General features: G+C 36.8%; 2 protein-coding genes across 2 annotated transcripts; one reads left to right on the top strand and one right to left on the bottom strand.

Annotated features, from left to right (window-relative positions):
- Window positions 1-255: 255 nt before the first annotated feature.
- On the bottom strand, window positions 256-901 carry LOC112588390 (uncharacterized). The gene is made up of 2 exons (XM_025298118.1): window positions 656-901; window positions 256-461 (listed from the first exon to the last, which is right to left on the bottom strand). Exons 1-2 carry the CDS (start codon window positions 777-779, stop codon window positions 256-258), a joined length of 330 nt encoding a protein of 109 aa, XP_025153903.1. The 5' UTR covers window positions 780-901.
- Window positions 902-9357: 8456 nt separating this feature from the next.
- Window positions 9358-12993, top strand: LOC112588392 (uncharacterized). The gene is made up of 4 exons (XM_025298123.1): window positions 9358-11752; window positions 11981-12061; window positions 12262-12525; window positions 12723-12993. The coding sequence occupies exon 1, from the start codon at window positions 10683-10685 to the stop codon at window positions 11625-11627; it is 945 nt and encodes a 314-aa protein (XP_025153908.1). The 5' UTR covers window positions 9358-10682; the 3' UTR covers window positions 11628-11752; window positions 11981-12061; window positions 12262-12525; window positions 12723-12993.
- The last annotated feature ends 6223 nt before the right edge of the window (window positions 12994-19216 follow it).

The raw sequence follows: 19216 nt of genomic DNA on the forward strand, positions 1-19216 counted from the left end.
ATAAATAAATATTTGACAAAATAGAAAGTATAATTTATTATATATACATATATATATACATATATACACGCAACGTTACGCCGTGACCATGATGTGTGTGTTGTGTGCGTGTGTGTGTGCGCATGAGAGTATATGTAGTATAAAGCACTATCTCTTTATTTATATATAAGTATATAAATATATACAACTCTCTGTGCTGTTAAATAGAAAAACGAACTTCCCGAAAGGAAAAAAAACTGCAAGAATACGAAAAAATTATTGATATATTATTGAAAGACTCAAATCCTTCAATATTATGCCAATAATTTTTTCGAGTCCCAACAACGACTTGATTCCGGCAATGCCAAATTCCAACGGTGTAGTTTGTGTCCAGCGACGAGTCCTCGCAGTAAAGACAGCATAAGATCGACGTTCAACGGGAGATTCTTCACCTTCCTCTTTATTCGGTTCTCCATTTGCCTCTACAAACAACAAAAATATTTAGCCAAGATAAGTAATTATTCTATGTATTTTATTAGTAGTAATAAATAATATTGTTCAAGTAACAATAACATAAAAATATATTCAAACAAAAGGTTGTTTTTTTTTTAACGAAGTGGGGAAATCCTCATGGACACCCAAGACTATGCAGAGCATGGATGTGTCGGACTCGTACCGGTTAAAACCCCACTCCGGTGCAATTTGACTATTGTGGAAGACCCCGGAATTGTCAAGAAGAGATATACATCGAGGTCGTCCACAGCCCACATAACTCTAGAAAAAAAGGCCACGGACTGCATCCCGTATTGGCCACCTTGCTGCGGAAGCCTCTAAGATGGAGAGAGACATCCCGCGAGGATGGTGCGCACAAGAGTGCAGATACTACACTTCCGGATCTTCCCCCACACCATCCGAAACCAAGAAAAAACCTAAGAAAAAAATATGAGGATAAGTCAATTAGTAAGTACTCAGAAAGTAAAAAAAAGGAAGTAATCTGTGCAACAACAAAAGAAAAATAAAATAAATATAATGTTAAAATAAAATATTGCACACAAAATTGAGTATCTAAATAAAAACATTAGTAATATTGGAATTAGTAATATAAAATAGGAATACTTATCAAAATATTCTCACGAAATTCGCCTGCGCACGCATAGAGAGTCGGGCCCTTGTATCTTCTTCTGCTATATCTTCTCGGCTTATCTGAGTTCAATTTTTATACTAGATGAAACAGATTAGAAGATAAGTTAGAAACATGAAGATGCATATTGCCAGCAAATACAATGTTATATGTAACATATATGTTAGTTATAATTTTCTAGTCAACAATGTAACTATTATATAAGACACTTGTTATTTAACAGTTACATTGTAGAGTAGAAAATTACAACATACAACATATATGTTATATGTAACATTGTGTTTGCTGCATATCTGCATCAATGGAAATTTTCAACTTACATGTTACATTTTTAAGTGCCTGGTTCGTCCATGTTCTCTTCCTCTTCCTCGTTATTCCAAAAATTCTCGTCCGCCCTGTTCCTTGTAACTATTGGACGTGGACCACGCATTCGCTGGCGATATCTCTCCTTCGCTATACGAAGAGCCTCTCTCATCTGCTTCTGGAACTCCGATCTCATAGGTTTGTCGAAGTGGCGATTCCTGCAAATTGCATCTGGAAAACAGACGCAAAGTGTGTGAAAATAACTATACATGTACATTACGGTAAATGGTTTTTCACAAACACATAAAAGATGCTATCATTAATAAATAGAAATTTTTTACCATATATGACTCGTGCCAGTCGAGTGTTATATAATGCTCGGCGTCCTTCTTCGCGGCCGAACCACGTAAAAAATGTTGTCAAGGCGTCGGACACTGCTTCCTTCAGACACAGATGTGTAGCTTCTTTCAAGTTGAAGCCACCAACATAATGAAAATAAGTTACCTGGAAAAAGTTACATTTTAATATAATGCGTAAGCATCATTCGCGTTCTGATTACAGTAATTAATTCTAAGAAAAGTTGTAATCTTACTTACTGCTTCCGAATAATATTGTTCATCTTGATTTTCAAATGCATCTACACTCAAACGCAAAAAACCCGGTACACTCAAAATTTGGGAAAAAATTACAAAATTTCAAATGATCATAACTTGGTAAATAATGAAGATACAAATATGCACAGAAATGCAAAATGAAGCTTGAAACGTCTTCTTTAAGAATATCTGAATGGCAATTATGCTCGGCCATTTTTTTCAAAATGGCGGATGATAAAGTGAGAGGATGCAAAATTGATAATCAAAGATCCGTGTTTGCGATAGTGCATGGTGTGCATCAGGTATCGCAGCGTAATGGGACCAAATGCATATGAAAGTATAGAGTGTTATCTTTAAAATGCTACTTTACCGAGCTCGATGTGATCATTTTTCACTGAGTTGTTTCAAATTTTGCTGAAAATGCAGTTTTCTTGTTAAATTTGCATAATTCAGTGAATAAGTATCGCATCAAGCTCTATAACGAAGTATTTTAAAGAAAACATTCTATACTTTTAGGTACTTTTCGTCCCATTGAGCTGCGACACTTACTTTGCTCCATGCGCCGTCGCACGCTCGAACCTTTTTTTAGCAACTTTTCATGTTCTCCTTTTTATCACCCGCCATTTTGAAAAAATATCGTTGCGCACAATTTCGATAGATCTTTCGAAAAGTACAGTTTCAAAACTTTCAAACCGTTTTTGAAATTTGCTGCTAGGATATTTAGGTGTCGAGATATTCAATTTCGAATTTGCAACAAATGTCGATTCAGCGAGGCTTAAGGGGCTAAGAGGCTCTGCGGTTCGTTTGGCTCTTTCATAATTTCAATAGCCGCGTTCATTATTCTCTATACAATAATTTACACAATTTTGCGAATTGGAAATTTAATTTTTATCAAAAGTTATCATTCTTTACCCTTCAGTTACGCATGATCACTATAGTATACACTTTAGTTCGCGAAGCTGTCCCTAGCTCTCTACCTTCTCCGTACGATTGGCCATTATGGTACACAGGTTGAATATGCTGTTCAGGATCGCGTCTGAGTTCGCGATGACCCGGCGCGCGGGATGCCGAGTCGCTGGACGCCACCTGAACGTCGAAATTCCCTGGCGCTGCTAGTCCACGGAGCCGCCGCGACGCGGCAATCTGGGTTATCGCGCGCGCGAGCCCCTCGGCTCGCACGCGAGTTCGAGCTGCCCAGGGCATATAAGAGTGCCCGCGGAGACGAACAGAGATTGCCTTCGTACAGCTTTTGGCCTTCGTATGGTCCACCGCCGATAGTGGCACTATCTCTTGTACGCTGGACTTCGCGAGTTTGTCAGTACGCCAGGCTTACGTTCTGACTTGACTGAGATTCTATCGGTGCGCCGGGCTTTAACGCCTGGCTTGACTGGATTTTTCTTAAATGTATGTGCCAATACAACAAACAAAGACAAACAATTTTCCTTTTCCGAACGTGTTCACTCCGATAAGCGCTGCCTCATGCGACTTTTCTTTTTCCGTGATCTTTTCCTTTCGAGGCGCGTTGCTTCGTGCAACTTCATCAATTTAAACCATAATTGATTGTTTCGCATCGAAATTATTGCATCGATTATGGCGACGATAAATCCTGAAAAGGCTGCTCAAGTTATTGCTTTAATTGAAGATGGCAGAAGTCGAAGGTACGTTGCTCAGGCACTTGATTTGTCAGTGTCAACTGTGCAACGTGCTTATGCCAGGTACTTACAAACCAATTCTTTCCATAGAAGGCCTAGGGGGACGTCCTTCGGGACGTCCTCGATGTACCAATCACAATGATGACCGATTTATTGTTTCAAATTCGTTAAGAGACAGACATCGAACACCTGTTCAAATTAGAAACAATTCAAGGGATGTCCGCAACATTAATGTATCCGTCAACACCGTTCGGAGAAGATTAAAGGAACAAAATCTGCTTTCGCGCAGGCCAGCAGCTGTACCTTTGCTTAAATGTCACCAGCTCGACTCAATTTTGCAGTTGAGCATAGAGACTGGACTTACGCAGACTGGAGCAAAGTACTCTTTAGCGATGAATCTCGTTTTTGTGTCTATTCTCCAGATGGACGAGAACGAGTTTATCGTCGCGGTGGAGAACGATTTGCAGACTGTACGGTAAGTGAGAGGCATAGCTACAATGGAGGCTCTGTAATGATTTGGGCAGGAATTTCAGCTAATGCTCATACAGATCTGCACTTTTTTTACAAGAATATGAACGCAGATGTATACGTGGAAGACATACTCATTCTGTATGTTGTTCCGTACACATCCTTCATCGGAGAGAACTTCTTGTTAATGCAAGACAATGCTCGACCTCACACTGCGAGAAGAGTGCTTGATTTCTTCGATGAAGTTGGTATAAATCGACTCGATTGGCCAGCAAATAGTCCAGATTTAAATCCAATCGAACACTTATGGGACAACCTCGGCAGGAAAGTACGAAATCACGTACCTGCTCCTCAGTCACTGCGAGAACTGCGAATAATTCTCGAAAACGAATGGAATACAGTTACGTAGGATGAAATTAAAAGACTAATAAGGAGTATGCCTGATCGTATGAATGAGCTAATACGCGCACGAGGCAGTCATACCCACTATTAGTACACACACACTACACACGCAGCAGAGAGGGTTTGGAGTCATTAATTACTGCAGGAGTGACGATCTGCGGGGTCCTTATCTCTGCTGTAACACCACACACACACACACACACACACACACCACAAGGAGGGTGTGAAATCTTGAAATACTGTGGAGCTGACGAACCACGGGGTCCTTATCCTTGTGGTATACAAACACACACACACACGCACACACACACTACATACAATGGGACTTTTCCTACCTGTAAAACTCCATGCGGTTTATATTGGGAAGACTTACAACCATAATTTGAGCTAATGACAGCGGTATCTTAAAACGCAATTCATCTTTATTACGTAATATCGATTACGCAGAATGAAAAACCTAAATTGAATTTTACTTTCATTTCCCTGGCTTTCAAAATAATAAATGCAAATCATTGAATATATTGTGCAGGTTATGTAAATTATTATATAGAGAAACATGAACACAGCTATTGAAACTATGAAAGAGCCAAACGAACCGCAGAGCCTCTTAGCCCCTTAAGCCTCGCTGAATCCACATTTGTTGCAAATTCGAAATTGAATATCTCGACACCTAAATATCCTAGCAGCAAATTTCAAAAACGGTTTGAAAGCTTTGAAACCGTACTTTTCGAAAGATCTATCGAAATTGTGCGCAACGATATTTTTTCAAAATGGCGGGTGATAAAAAGGAGAACATGAAAAGTTGCTAAAACAAGGTTCGAGCGTGCGACGGCGCATGGAGCAAAGTAAGTGTCGCAGCTCAATGGGACGAAAAGTACCTAAAAGTATAGAATGTTTTCTTTAAAATACTTCGTTATAGAGCTTGATGCGATACTTATTCACTGAATTATGCAAATTTAACAAGAAAACCGCATTTTTAGCAAAATTTGGAATAACTCAGTGAAAAATGGTCACATCGAGCTCGGTAAAGTAGCATTGTAAAGATAACACTCTATACTTTCATATACATTTGGTCCCATTACGCTGCGATACCTGATGCACACCATGCACCATCGCAAACACGGATGTTTGATTATCAATTTTGCATCCTCTCACTTTATCATCCGCCATTTTGAAAAAAATGGCCGAGCATAATTGCCATTCAGATATTCTTAAAGAAGACGTTTCAAGCTTCATTTTGCATTTCTGTGCATATTTGTATCTTCATTATTTACCAAGTTATGATCATTTGAAATTTTGTAATTTTTTCCCAAATTTTTAGTGTACCGGGTTTTTTGCGTTTGAGTGTATTTCTTGCAATGTTGTAATTGGTAGTCCATGTGGTTTTCGTGGCACAGAATGGCGCTCTTGGACACATTTTAGAATTTTCTGTTGTTTTTCTTCGATTTTCCTGCAAGCAACAATATGAAATATGATCAGGATATTAAGCATAACGCATTATACGAAGGATATATGCAATACATACTTTATCATCACTTCCACATTGCGTCTTTCTTCTATTCTGCTCAATCGTTCTTCTACCTTGCTGTAATTATACATAAATATTAATGAGTACATCCTATTTACACTGGTAAATTTTCTGCCACTCATTTAGCAGATCCTTATTTTCATTGTACCTGGTATTGGTAGTTTCCTTCTGCATTGGTAGTTTCCTCTGTGCATGATCCATTGTTTGTTCCTGATGTCCACGTTGTTGTTGGTTTCCTACTGCTTGGATGACATTCTGCAACTCAGATAAAGTGTCATTAATGTAATACGTTTTATTACAATCTATACGTTGTGTAAAACTTTGTGTGCTACTGAGTGGCTGTGGGTATGGATATTCTAAATTTGTATATGCTGTGCGTATGTAGTATATCTTGTATGTGGCTGTGTGTGTGAGGTATTATTGTATGGTGCTTGTGTCTGTATGTGTGAGGTATATGTTGTGTCAGAGTCAATGTTAGTAAATGTTTGCATGTTTGCGCATGCTTCTGTATGTGTGCGTGGTGTATTTGTTTGTATTGGTCCTTGTAGGGTGTTTAAAACTATAGAATTCTCTTTTTCCATGATCCTCGATGTTGTTGATGTCATCCTCGGCTGTTCCAGATGTGCATGATGTCGCTGTCCTCCCTTTCCGCTTTGGTGATTCTTCTTCAGACGATGTTGTTTGATACCGTGCTGGTTTGGTAACGTGCCGCTTTTGTCGATTCATGTGTGAATGTAAATATATCAATGATCATTGTTTATCAGCGTAATATCAAACATATTAACATGCTCTGTTACTTTAACACTTAACATTTATGCAATCTAATCTCTATACTTTATCCTCAAAAGCAGATATATGTTTGCGTGTGTGCCATGTTGCAAAGAGACAGTCAAATGCCTATCTTGTTCTACAGTTGCAAATCAAGCACTATATGTGGCACCTGTTTTTGAAAATAAATATTAATGAAACAAATGCATATGTTTTGTGTGTGTGTGTGTGTGTATGTGTGTGTGTGTGTATGTATGTGTGTAGATAAAGGAATGTCCCAGAATGTTTTATTGCTAATAAGTCTTCTCAGCAAACGCACAATCGTTATAAATAATATAACATCAGGAAACAAAATATTAATGTGACGATATACCAAATTGACTTATGAATATAGCAATAATGAATATAGCAAATCTAGAAATCTGCTGTGTATTAACTGCCTATGTGAAATTTTTAGTGACTTCTAGATAACAGTAATGTTAGTTTGCTGAGAAAACTTATTAACAACAGAACATTCTGATGTTATGCACACAAAAAGTACGCACATAAAAAACATGCATTTGTTTCATTAATATTTATTTCTAAGCAGAAGTGCACATATAGTACTTGATTCACAACTGTAGAACAAGACATATGACTGTCTTTCTGTAAGATGGTACACGATCACATACATCTCTGTTTCTAAGAATAAAGTATAGATTTGGATAGCGCTCATAATTTTTTTCCTAAAGCATGAACTTGGAGAAAGTGATAAATTGTACATTAACTTGTCCAGACAACACATAATACTAAAAGATATCTTAAAGATGTGCAAAAGACATCCAAAAAAGATAGAATGTCTTTAAAATATTTAGTTCATAATTTATGTTGTCTAATTATAATGATGTAACTACGCGAAACATGAATTTTTCTTTAACTTTTCATGTGAATTTTTCAAGCATTAAGCTTAATGACGAAAAAGTTCACGTGAAAAGTTGATGAGAAGTTAACGTTTCGCCTTAGGTCGCGCTTTAGGAAAAGACTTATAATCGCAATCTACATTGTGTAAACGTTAAATATGACAGTAACAATAAAACTGATGTTTTTCGTCGGGATATTATTACCCAGACAGCACATGATCTCCTGGGGACGTCCTATGGACGTCCTGAGGATAAAGAAACGTACCTAGGACGTCCTTAAGACGTACTCTGGACATCTGTGCTATTAGGATAATATATGCGTACCTGCATCCTGTATTATAGGCTTCGATTAAGATCGGAAGAAATCGTTGTTTCAACACAAATAATAATACTGATATCTTTCACACACTCTTCAAAAAGTCCTCACTTGCTTCAGTGAATTCACTCCGCTAACAGTCAAACTCGGAATGATTGTAACGTTCAACATGTAGCACGTACGTTACTCAAAATCCAATTAGGAATGTTTGCAAGATGGCGTAACCAATCAAAAATCTCTCCGTTCCCTCCAAACTGCGCGACTGGTGACTTCGTGTTGGAATACTACTACATGACACGATACACGAATGAGTTTATTGCTTTCCGATAGAGCTGTACATGCATTGGATATAACGCGTCGCGAAAGCTGCTTTGCAACTATTGTAAAATTCTTACATTGGATTGGCTTATGCTCTTAGATGCAGTCAAAAATAAGAGCAACACCAGATTCATAAATTTTACAATAGTAGCAAAGCAGCTTTCTCTGCTGAACGCAGCTAATGAAATGCTCCGTACATCATGACGTCCTACACTTATAACGAATTCGGCCGTTTGCATTGGTGCACACTGAGTGCGGTTAAAGCTTTTTCATAGTTCATTTTTTCATTTAAGAACGTCTTAAATACCTCTTCAAATATTTCTTGGCTAGTAAAATGCTCTATATAACATCCGTACGGATTGTTTTGTTGACTAAGAAGTTTATGAAAATATATTTGAGACAATTTTAAATAAGAACTGACTATGAATAAACTTTATGGCTCCCACACACAGGACGCGGCAGCGCGGCAACGCGTTGACCAATCAATATGCTACTTTTCCGTAAGAGCTAGAAGATTATTACGGAAAGCAGCATATTGATTGGTCAACGCATTGCCGCGTCCTGTGTTGGGAGCTATCAATGTACATCAGTGCAAGCGGCTGAATTCGCTATTAGAGAGCCTCAGAGGGAAAGAGTGGCAAACTAGGTTACGTGACCGGTCTCTTCTGATTCATTGGGGGCACATATGCACTCTCGGCCAATCAAAATATCGGTATAGACGGCTACAACATGATCCATTGGAAATAGCCGTTTATACTAATATTTTGATTGTCCGAGATACCCATATAGCAGAAATATCTCGAATATATCATAAGATTATCCTAAAAGTATTTCAATATCTTTAGGATATTCCTATGATATATTCGGGACATTTCTGCTGTGTGGGTATGTGCCTCGAACGAATCAGAAGAGACCGGTCACGTGACCCAGTGTTTGCTACTCTCTCCCTCTGAGGCTCTCTATCTACATTCCTTCCACTTTAGACGGCTTTCGCGGGAAATCAGCAGTATTGCTTGTGTATAGAAGTCTGTAGTGGATCCTGTACTCGACGCATTTGTAAGCTGTGTTTGAAGTACACTGTGTTTATTTGCTTCCTGCTATATCGAGGAAAAAGAAGAAGAGGGAGAAAAGAGAGAGAGAGAAATATTATATTTTGGAACTGCTGCTTTTCTGGATGTTACATTTGGCTCGTACCTACTACAACCTACTACAACCTACTACTACCTACTACAACCAGGTTACGTAAACATGAAACAACATTTAAAATTATCCACTTCGCGTAAAACGCTCCATAAATTGTCCATAAGACAGCGAAATAGGGTGATTCGTGACATCAGGCTCAGATTGCGCATGAAAAATTTTTATGAAACACGTATATGCAACGTGTACACTGTAGTAATAATTCAACATTACAAGATATACCGGGATCATCTGTTGCAGAAAATACGTTTTCAAATAATTTTAATTTTGTTACTAACGATGTCCATAGAATTTCTATGAACGTTGAGGATGATAAGGAATCTTGTTCTTCTTCAACCTCTTCTGATGTTTCTTGTACATCCTTTTCATTTCTTACCAGTTTGTCTGAACCATCGTTCAGTGACAATCTAGCATCTTCTTTTGTTCAGAATAATATAACGCACTCTCAAAGCAATAGTATATTATCTGTTTTAAGATCGCACACTTGCTTTAGTAATTTGCCCAAAGATATTAGGACTCTTCTAGACACACCACGGCATCGTGTCATTCAAAGTGTATCCAAAGTTGAACCAGGGGAATACGTTCATTTTAATCTGGAGGTAGGCATTGTTGAAAGTCTCTCAAATTCTTCTTTTCATTCCATTACTACAGAATTAGAAATTGATATCAATACTGATGGTCAATACTGTACTTTAGATAAGTCATCTACCATTCAAATCTGGCCGATTCAATGTAGATTAATAAACGTGCGAAATGCCAAACCAATTGTTGTAGGAATTTATAAAGATAGACAAAAGCCTAATGATCCTGTTGCTTTTTTTGAAAAATTCATTGCTGATGTTACAGCACTTATATCCAAGGGAGGTGTTCATTTTCGTGGCAGCCTTTTACCAATAAAATTAAGGTCTTTCATAGCTGACGCACCTGCTCGAGCCTTCATTTTAAATCATCGTGGTCATATGTCTTCTCATCCCTGTTCCAAGTGCAAAACTTCTGGGACACTGAGCAATGGTCGTCACGTATTTAATGGTATCCATCATCCTCCTCGTACTGACGAATAGTATAAATTGTATCTCGATGAAGATCATCATAAAGAGGGTACAAGCCCGTTATCTATGTTGCCGATAGAAATAGTTTCTCAAGTGCCCTTCGACATGCATTTAGTATGTTTGGGCGTAATGAAAAAAATATTATCCGTATGGGTACATGGCAAGTATTCACGGTTAGTTAAACTTCCGGCAGTAGCAATTTCCACAATCAGCGCCCGCTTGCTTAATTTACAACAATATTGTCCAACAGATTTTTCAAGACGTCCTAGATCTTTAGATTCATATTCTAAATATAAAGCAACAGAATTTCGTCAATTTCTATTATATACAGGGCCTGTTGTAATGTATGATATTTTAGACGAACAATTATATAAGCACTTCTTGCTTTTACACGCTGCTATAAGGATCTTACTTTTCAAATGTCACTCGCAGAAGCATCTCACGTTCGCGGAACTTGCATTGCAAAAGTTTGTATTTCGTGCTAATACTCTGTTTGGTTCAAATTTTAATAGTTACAATGTTCATGGTCTGCTTCATCTGACAAACGATGTTAGGCGTCTTGGTAGTTTGGAATCATTTTCCGCTTTTCCGTATGAAAACAATATGTCTATTTTCAGAAAATATTGTAGAAAACCAGGCTTACCTTTGCAACAATTTGCTAATAGAATGACAGAAATGCAATATCACGGACGAAATGATACTCTCAATATCGATTCATTCATTCATGTTTCTATGCCATGTAAAAGCAGCGAAAATAGTAATTCTTATAATAAAATTGAATGGAATGGAATACGTCTAAGTACCCGCATGCGAGACAATTGTTGTATTTTGATAGATAGGTCGATTTGTCTTGTCTTCAATATTATTACAGACAACAATTTTTATTGTTTAGCTGTAAAACGTTTTTTAGAAGTGCATAATTTTTATAATGTTGGTCTGCCCTCTTCGGCTTTTCATGTATACAAATATAGTAACATTTGTAGCGACATTGTTATTATTGACATCAAATAAGTTTATGCCAAGGGCTATAGGATGCCTTTATCCGAAAAAGCAGCAGTTGACAGCGACAGTGATGAAGAGGTCCTTACAGGAAATACTAAATATATTGTTGCCGCATTAATTCATATAGAATAGACGTAAGTAGTAAAACTAATAAATTACAGTATATCTTTTGTATACGACGATTGTGAGATTTGTACGAGGAAAGAGATTTTGTGATGATAGAACATTCTATATAACAGTTGTATTGTTGAGTAGAAAATTACGAATAATTACCAGTAACATGTACATTACATACAACATTGTGTTTGCTGGGTAAATGCATCCTCTTGTTTCTAATCTGTTTTCTAATCTGTTTTGTCTAGTATGAAAATTGAGCCCAGATGCCCAGATAAGCGGAGAAGATAAATAAGAAGAAGAAGATACAGAGGCCCGACTCTTTATGCGTGCGCAGGCGAATTTCGTGAAAATATTTTAATAAGTATCCCTATTTTATTTAAATATTACTAATGTTTTTATTTAAGTACTCAATATTTTATTTTAACATTGTATTTATTTTATTTTTCTGTTGTTGCACATATTACTTCCTTTTTTTTTACTTTCTGAGTACTTACTAATTGATTTATCCTCATATTTTTTTTCTTAGGTTTTTTCTTGGTTTTGGATGGTGAGGGGGAGGATCCGGAAGTGTAGTATCTGCACTCACCGAAACTGTTGTACGCACCATCCTTGCGGGATGTCTCTCTCCATCCTAGAGGCTCCCGCAGCAAGGTGGCCAATACGGGATGCAGTCCGTGGCCTTTTTTTTCTATAGTTATGTGGGCTGTGGATGACCTCGATGTATGTCTCTTCTTAACAATTCCGGGGTCTTCCACAATGGTCTAATTGCACCGGAATGGGATTTTAGCCGGTACGAGTCCGACACATCCAGGCTCTGCATAGTTTTGGGTGTCCATGAGGATTTCCCCACTTCGTTAAAAAAAAAAGAACAACTTTTTGTTTGAATATATTTTTATGTTATTGTTACTTGACCAATATTATTTATTACCACTAATAAAATACATAGAATAATTATTTATCTTGGCTAAATATTTTTGCTGTTTGTAGAGGCAAATGGAGAACCGGATAAAGAGGAAGGTGAAGAATCTCTCGTTGGACGTCGATCTCATGCTGCCTTTACTACGAGGAATCGTCGCTCGACACAAACTACACCGTTGGAATCTGGCGTTGCCGGGATCAAGTCGTCATTGGAACCCAACCCTTACGAAAAAATTATTGGCATATTATTGAAGGATTTGAGTCTTTCAATAATATACCAATAATTTTTTCGTATTGCAGTTTTTTTTGCTTTCCGTATTTTATGCCGAATACTTCGATATATAAGTATATAAATATATACAACTCTATGCTGTCTGGATAATTGTATATATTTTTAGTGGCTCTTAAAAAAATATTATAATTGTTTTTAATGATCACCTAACTTGCCCTCGTAATGTTAACATATAAATTATCAGGGCGACGTCGAAATATTCGGCATAAAATAAAAACTAATCTAAGATACGATCGTTTCTCTTATCATAAAATCGTTTAAAATTTCTTACGCGAGAACGCACGAAACAATTTATAAACACGCTGTGTATATATTTAGAACTAAATTTATCATTCCGAAAAAGCGCAAGCCGTTACGTAGTAAGAAGAATGTATTGGGCTCCTTAGAAACATGTATAATCGTCTACAAAGTAGCAGGCATTTGACAAATTCGCGGCACATAATCAATCGTGTATGCTTTACATTTTCGCATTGCTTATGTAAAAACATAGAATTTACTTCTCTTTATCGGTTTACTACGTGGTAATAAGGACGGTAGTAAAGAAAACTTCTGAGCTGTGCATGAGTAATCACAAGTATTAATCTGAATACTCGTTTCTTTCTTTCTTTAACTCAATTTGCCTCTTATTAAATACTGTGTTCTTCGTAACATTCGGAGGAGCAAGGCTAGTAAAATTAAAGCAACAATAAAAAAGTCCCTTTTAATATTTTTTTTATCGTATGAGCTTATCGAATTGAAGCAATAAATATGTGCTTTTAAGTTATAATATAACTTAATTTCTTTCAACGTACTGTTACGTCCTGGAGGAGGAGCGCAACTTGGCGCTTGCTTTCGCAAGCTCCGACGTACTCGCAAGTCAGCGGTACAGATCAAGGATCGGAGCGATCCTTTTATCTGACGCGGACGTACGCCGGTGGTCCTTGATTTAGGTCAAGGAACTGAATCCTTTTACCTGGGATAGGACCGTGAGCGACGGTTGAAGGAAGGGAGAATTTTTGTTGAGAATAATTAGTCGGAAATCGTAATTGGATTGCAATTACAAATAATTTGTTTTATTGATGATTAAGCGGAAGTTTATGAAGGAATAAAATTTGTACGATTTATTTATGTATACATATGTGTTGTGTAATTACATGGGTGTGATGATGTGGTGGGTTCTGGCGAGAATTCTTAATTAGTCCGAGGGATATTCGGATAAGGAAAGATCTTGTGTCGGGGTGGCTGGCGGTGAGGGAGAGGATCGTCGCGAGGACGCCTCTGAGGGAGAAGGAGAATGAATGGGGATGAGCCCTCGAAGTAACGCCGCGTGGAAACCACGTGTGCCCCCTCGTAACGGTGAGGTCGACGGGGAAGGTGTGGGGGATGGACTTCTAAGGAACGGAGAGGTTGTCGGAGATCGGTTCTCAGTGGGACTCAAGGATGTAGGAGAGTAAGATATGGGAGGGGTTTCGGGAGGAGAATCTGGAAGGAATAATAAGCTCGGGATTTTTAGTTCGTCAGGGCGGACAATATAATCCGGACGATCTTGTAATGAAAAATTTATGAAAGCTACTTCTAAATCCTCGCGGTTTTCGTACTCTCCTGCAGTAGTCAGGTCCGTTTGGATTAGATAATTTTGAGCCACTGAGCAATTGTATTTTACAGTTAAGGAGGAATGACAAGGGGAAAAGGAGGTGAAACAAAATTAAAAGAAAAGAGATCACTCAGATGAAAGAAAATATAAATAACTTACTGCTGGACTCTTCTGATCTTAGTAGACAATGAAAGGTGTGGTTGCTGCGTCTCTGTGTGGATAGATGCGTCAAGTTCTGCGCCAAGGACAGGCAGTTGGTTTTGGCAGGATCGCTCTCAATGACCCAAGAAGGTACAAGATCGTTGCACCGAATAATTAACAAGTGAAGAATACTGGTTGGTCTAAGCCACAAGTTGGCTTGATTGTTAAGAAAACCCTGAAGGGGTGCTGGAGAGAAGCGTCTGTCCTGGGTGCTGGATCGGCGAGAAGTATCTGAGGCTTTTGACTTTTCTCAAAAAGTCAGCTCGGTTGAGAGAGTGGGGTTTTTGGGGGAAATGTTCCAGATGATTATTTTATAGGAGATAAGATGCATGTGGCAATAAGAGGATTTCGAAAGACTTTTGTAAATAAAAAAAATCGTGGCAGCTATCTTAAAAAGTAAATATCGATATTTATAAGAACGATGTCGTGATGCTGGCATCAGTGATTAAGTTCGTAGGAAATCAAATAGGGATTAGGTTAAGATTATTAGTATTTTCGGGGTATCAAAATTTCCAGAAATTGTTCGTGTGATAACTTGTGAGATAGGTCGTGTGGTAACACGCCTGAGCGCATTCAGACGTGTAATCAGTAAAAATAAATTCGATTTCTCTTATTTATATAAGAGTTTTGAGGTTCGCTAAGTCAGCATGACGTAACAGTACACTGATAAATGTGTTACTGATAAATGTGTTATGAAAATGTATACTAATAAATGTGTTATGAACAAAATGCTACAAAGTCTTATTAATATTAGCAGTAAAACTTTGACCCTATATATTATTATAAAGTAAAAATGTTAAAATATTAGCTCAAGTTACAACTCTTGTTGCTTTCCAAATCGTTAAATCCATATTTGTGAAGAATTGTAACTTTTACGTTGTAAAGCACTATGTAAAGCGTTATGGTATATAAGAGTTATAAGTTTTAAGTTACAAACGTAAAATTTCAGTCTACTCAAAATATCGATTTAAGATGGTGTGGATATAAGCTATCCAAATCTGTTTGACACAAAATTAATATAGCAATGCGATGCGATGCTGTATGACTCCATGTTAATCTCTCTCTCTCTCTCTCTCTCTCTCTCTCTTATAAAATGCTTATATAACTCAAAAATACCACTCGAATAAATTACGCGATTATTCTATATATTAATACTACCAACTAATAACACGATAAACTTCTTTTCTAACTTTAAGAAATGTTTGAAATGAATTAAAAAATAATGTAGCGAATGTCAATAATTTAGAGTTCAGTTTCAGATGCAAAAAGAATTTATTTCTGAAAAGAAAAGAATTCTGAATAGGAAAAAACTCAGTTGTAAAAAGGATCCTTTTTGTATTTGAAAATGAACTCAAAATTACTGACATTCACTGAATTCATTTTAAACTCTGTGTCATTTGAGTATTGGATATGCGGAAAAACTTAACTTAAAAACTCAACTTTGTCGTACATTGTATTTTGTCTATAACCGTTTTATGTCTATATAAAATGATAGGGACTGTGTGTGTGGGACACTTTATATAACGGCAGCAACCAGTACCAGTTATATATGACTAATAAAATATCGATAGTAAAATGTCAGTTCAAACATGTGCTTTGAGTGCTTGAGTAACGATATAGCATATATATATATATTACATGGTATATGGCACACAAATATTATAGAACATTTACGTATTGTTACATAACGAACCACATGTTTCAACCGGCATTTTATCATCAATCTTATATTACTGATATGTAACAATAATGCTGGTTCGCGAGAAAATAGAGAGATAGTGCTTTGCACTACATATACACTCATGCGCGCACACACATGCACACACACACACACATAATGAGCCGCGGTCACGGCGCGACGTTGCGTGTATATATATATGTATATATAATAAATTACGCTTTCTATTTTGTCAAATATTTATTTATATATTCACTTTTCTCTTTTTAAATGAAAAATTTCAATCAAAATTTCAGAATATATAGGTTAGGAACCATTTAAAACCCAATGCGTCGTCTTCATCTCAATCAGCTGATTGAGTGCAAGGCTTGCTGCAGATTTGCTGCCAATTTGCTCTCGTGTCTTGTGCGCAAGCGTTGCTCGCTATTTGGTGCCCATTTGGTGCAAAGTTATGCGCTGCAAAACTTGCGCGGTTTTTGCTGCAAATTTGCTGCAAGTTGCTCGGCACCAAGCCTTGTTGCATATTTGGTGGCAGTTTGCTAGCAGAATTTGATAACGTAAAGTTTGTTGCAAATTTATTGCCTGTTTGCCATCAACACTTGATGTCAACTCTTGCGCCGAATTTGCTCGCTCAGGTTTGGCTATCTGGGTAGTTATATCTTATGTATGTACAAGTGTGTTACATGGATTTTCCTATTATTAATTCCCTTTGGATTTTGCTTTTTGTTATAATGAATAATCTTTGATAAATCCAATGTAGTTATTAATCATGAATCAACCTCGATAAAAGTTATAGTTCATGCGTGTCTCGGCGTAGGAATTCGTAGCGGAGTGTTTATTTTATCGAAGTTATAAACAGTACCAAGCGATGCCATGAGTAGTATGCGTCAGATCTTTTGCAGCTTAACTTACGTTGGTTTAGTAGGTGAAATATTATAGGATTGTTTGGTCGTTTTATCCGACAATTTGGTTAGTATAAAGATTATTAGCGATATACAATAAATGTTGTAATGTTAGTGCTAGTGAATATTCAATATTAAAAACTACAGGAACAGGTTTTAAATTATACTCGTGATATGGCGTCTGTGGGTGATACATTAGCTTTATGACTGTTACCTACTATGATGTTTCCTCAGTGCTAATAATAATTTTGATATTATTTTATAGTGACAAATTTGGATAAGAATCAAATGGGCGCTAGTGAATTCACCCGGCGGCCGTGGCGCTGTGGCGACGCTACGTAGTTTAAGGTTGTCTCGGCGTACCGGGTTAGGCTTAACGTTATGCTTGTCCCGCCATTTTGTTGTACAGGTGAATATAAAATTTTAAAGTTTTGATCGGTCGCAGTTATTTTTAACATAATTTCCTTGTATTATGCATTCTACTCACGAGCTTAAGAATAAGAATATAAAATATAACTAGGGCTAGTAATAACTATATAAGTTAAGTGATATGTGTAAGTGCATTATGGTTAACGATATTGTATGATTTGATTAATAAGAAAAGTGCATTATATTATGCACTATATGAGGATTTATGCATTATAGAGGGTGTTAAATAAGAACTTGTGACATAATATACAATATATTTTTCAGAATTCCTTAACTTGTAAGCTGATCAATGAAATGGACTTTTAGCTAGTGTTTTGAAAATTCTCAAGGTAATCTACCAGAATATGTTATAAAAATTTAATGTTCTATTTAGAAAATTCTGTTGACCTAGGCCTGGCGTTGGTCGCATTTTCTGCAAAAAGGGACATTTCTTTTATATGACTTCTTTTATTTATATGTATTCTTATTTACCAAGTAAATTTTATTACAAGTTTTTATACTTCTTCAAATTTGACAGATACATGTATATATATGTCACTTCAAATCAATCACCCTGTACATGTATATGAATACGCTGATATATATATGTGTGTGTATACATATAAGTGTGAGTTAGTGAATAAGCGACTAAGAGTGTGAATGTATTAAATATAATATAGGTCTGTGAATACTTTGATTTATAACAAAATATAATTGTTTCAGATATAACATGCAAAGTGGTCACACGAGATGCTCGATGTGGGTAAAGTGTCGCAAGCTGTATGTATTAGTGAGGGCTTGGGGGTTCCCCAGTTTCAGGTTTAACATTTTTTGCTACTAAAACTATTTGTTCTTTAATATATCTCTTAATTGTTAACACTTAATGAATTTTTAGTATAGCTATTAGGTGGAGGCTTTTTATACTTCTAGCAGAAATTTGAATCGTAGTTCTTAGTTTTATGGTTACTGAGATATATCGAATCTCCTCTGATTGGTAAAAATTTTGAGTGGCTATAACTTTTAAACTATTGATTTTACAAGATTTTCGTCAATACAAAATTTGTAGCATTTTAAAAGGCTTTTCGATTGCGTTCATCGATTTGGTCAAATTGTTATAGTCTTAAAAGATATACGCTTTCATTCTTAATTTCGACCGTGAATAAACATTTTGCACCATTAAAATTAATCATGTTTCTTGTTAGCTTTCAGGTTTTAAGGCGAAAAAATTATAATGGAAGAGAGCACGTCGTGGGACGTTACAAAAGACACCAAGCCTCTTGTACGACCATTGTCTTCCCGTACAAAGTCTAGTATCGGTTGTTGTACTAACTAATCATAGTATCGTGTCAGCCGCACGTTGCACCGTAGCGTATGGCAATAAGACTCAATGGAGCAACCACAACCAAATTTCCGATTGACAAACAGTATTCGAACGCATTGATCAAAGCGGAATGAATTTCTTTCCTCGAAATATCACTATTATTGTCAAATCCATGACAAAAACGATCG

Source organism: Harpegnathos saltator, unplaced genomic scaffold (assembly GCF_003227715.2).
Source record: "Harpegnathos saltator strain DR-91 unplaced genomic scaffold, Hsal_v8.6 scaffold206, whole genome shotgun sequence".
Lineage (NCBI taxonomy): Eukaryota > Metazoa > Arthropoda > Insecta > Hymenoptera > Formicidae > Harpegnathos > Harpegnathos saltator.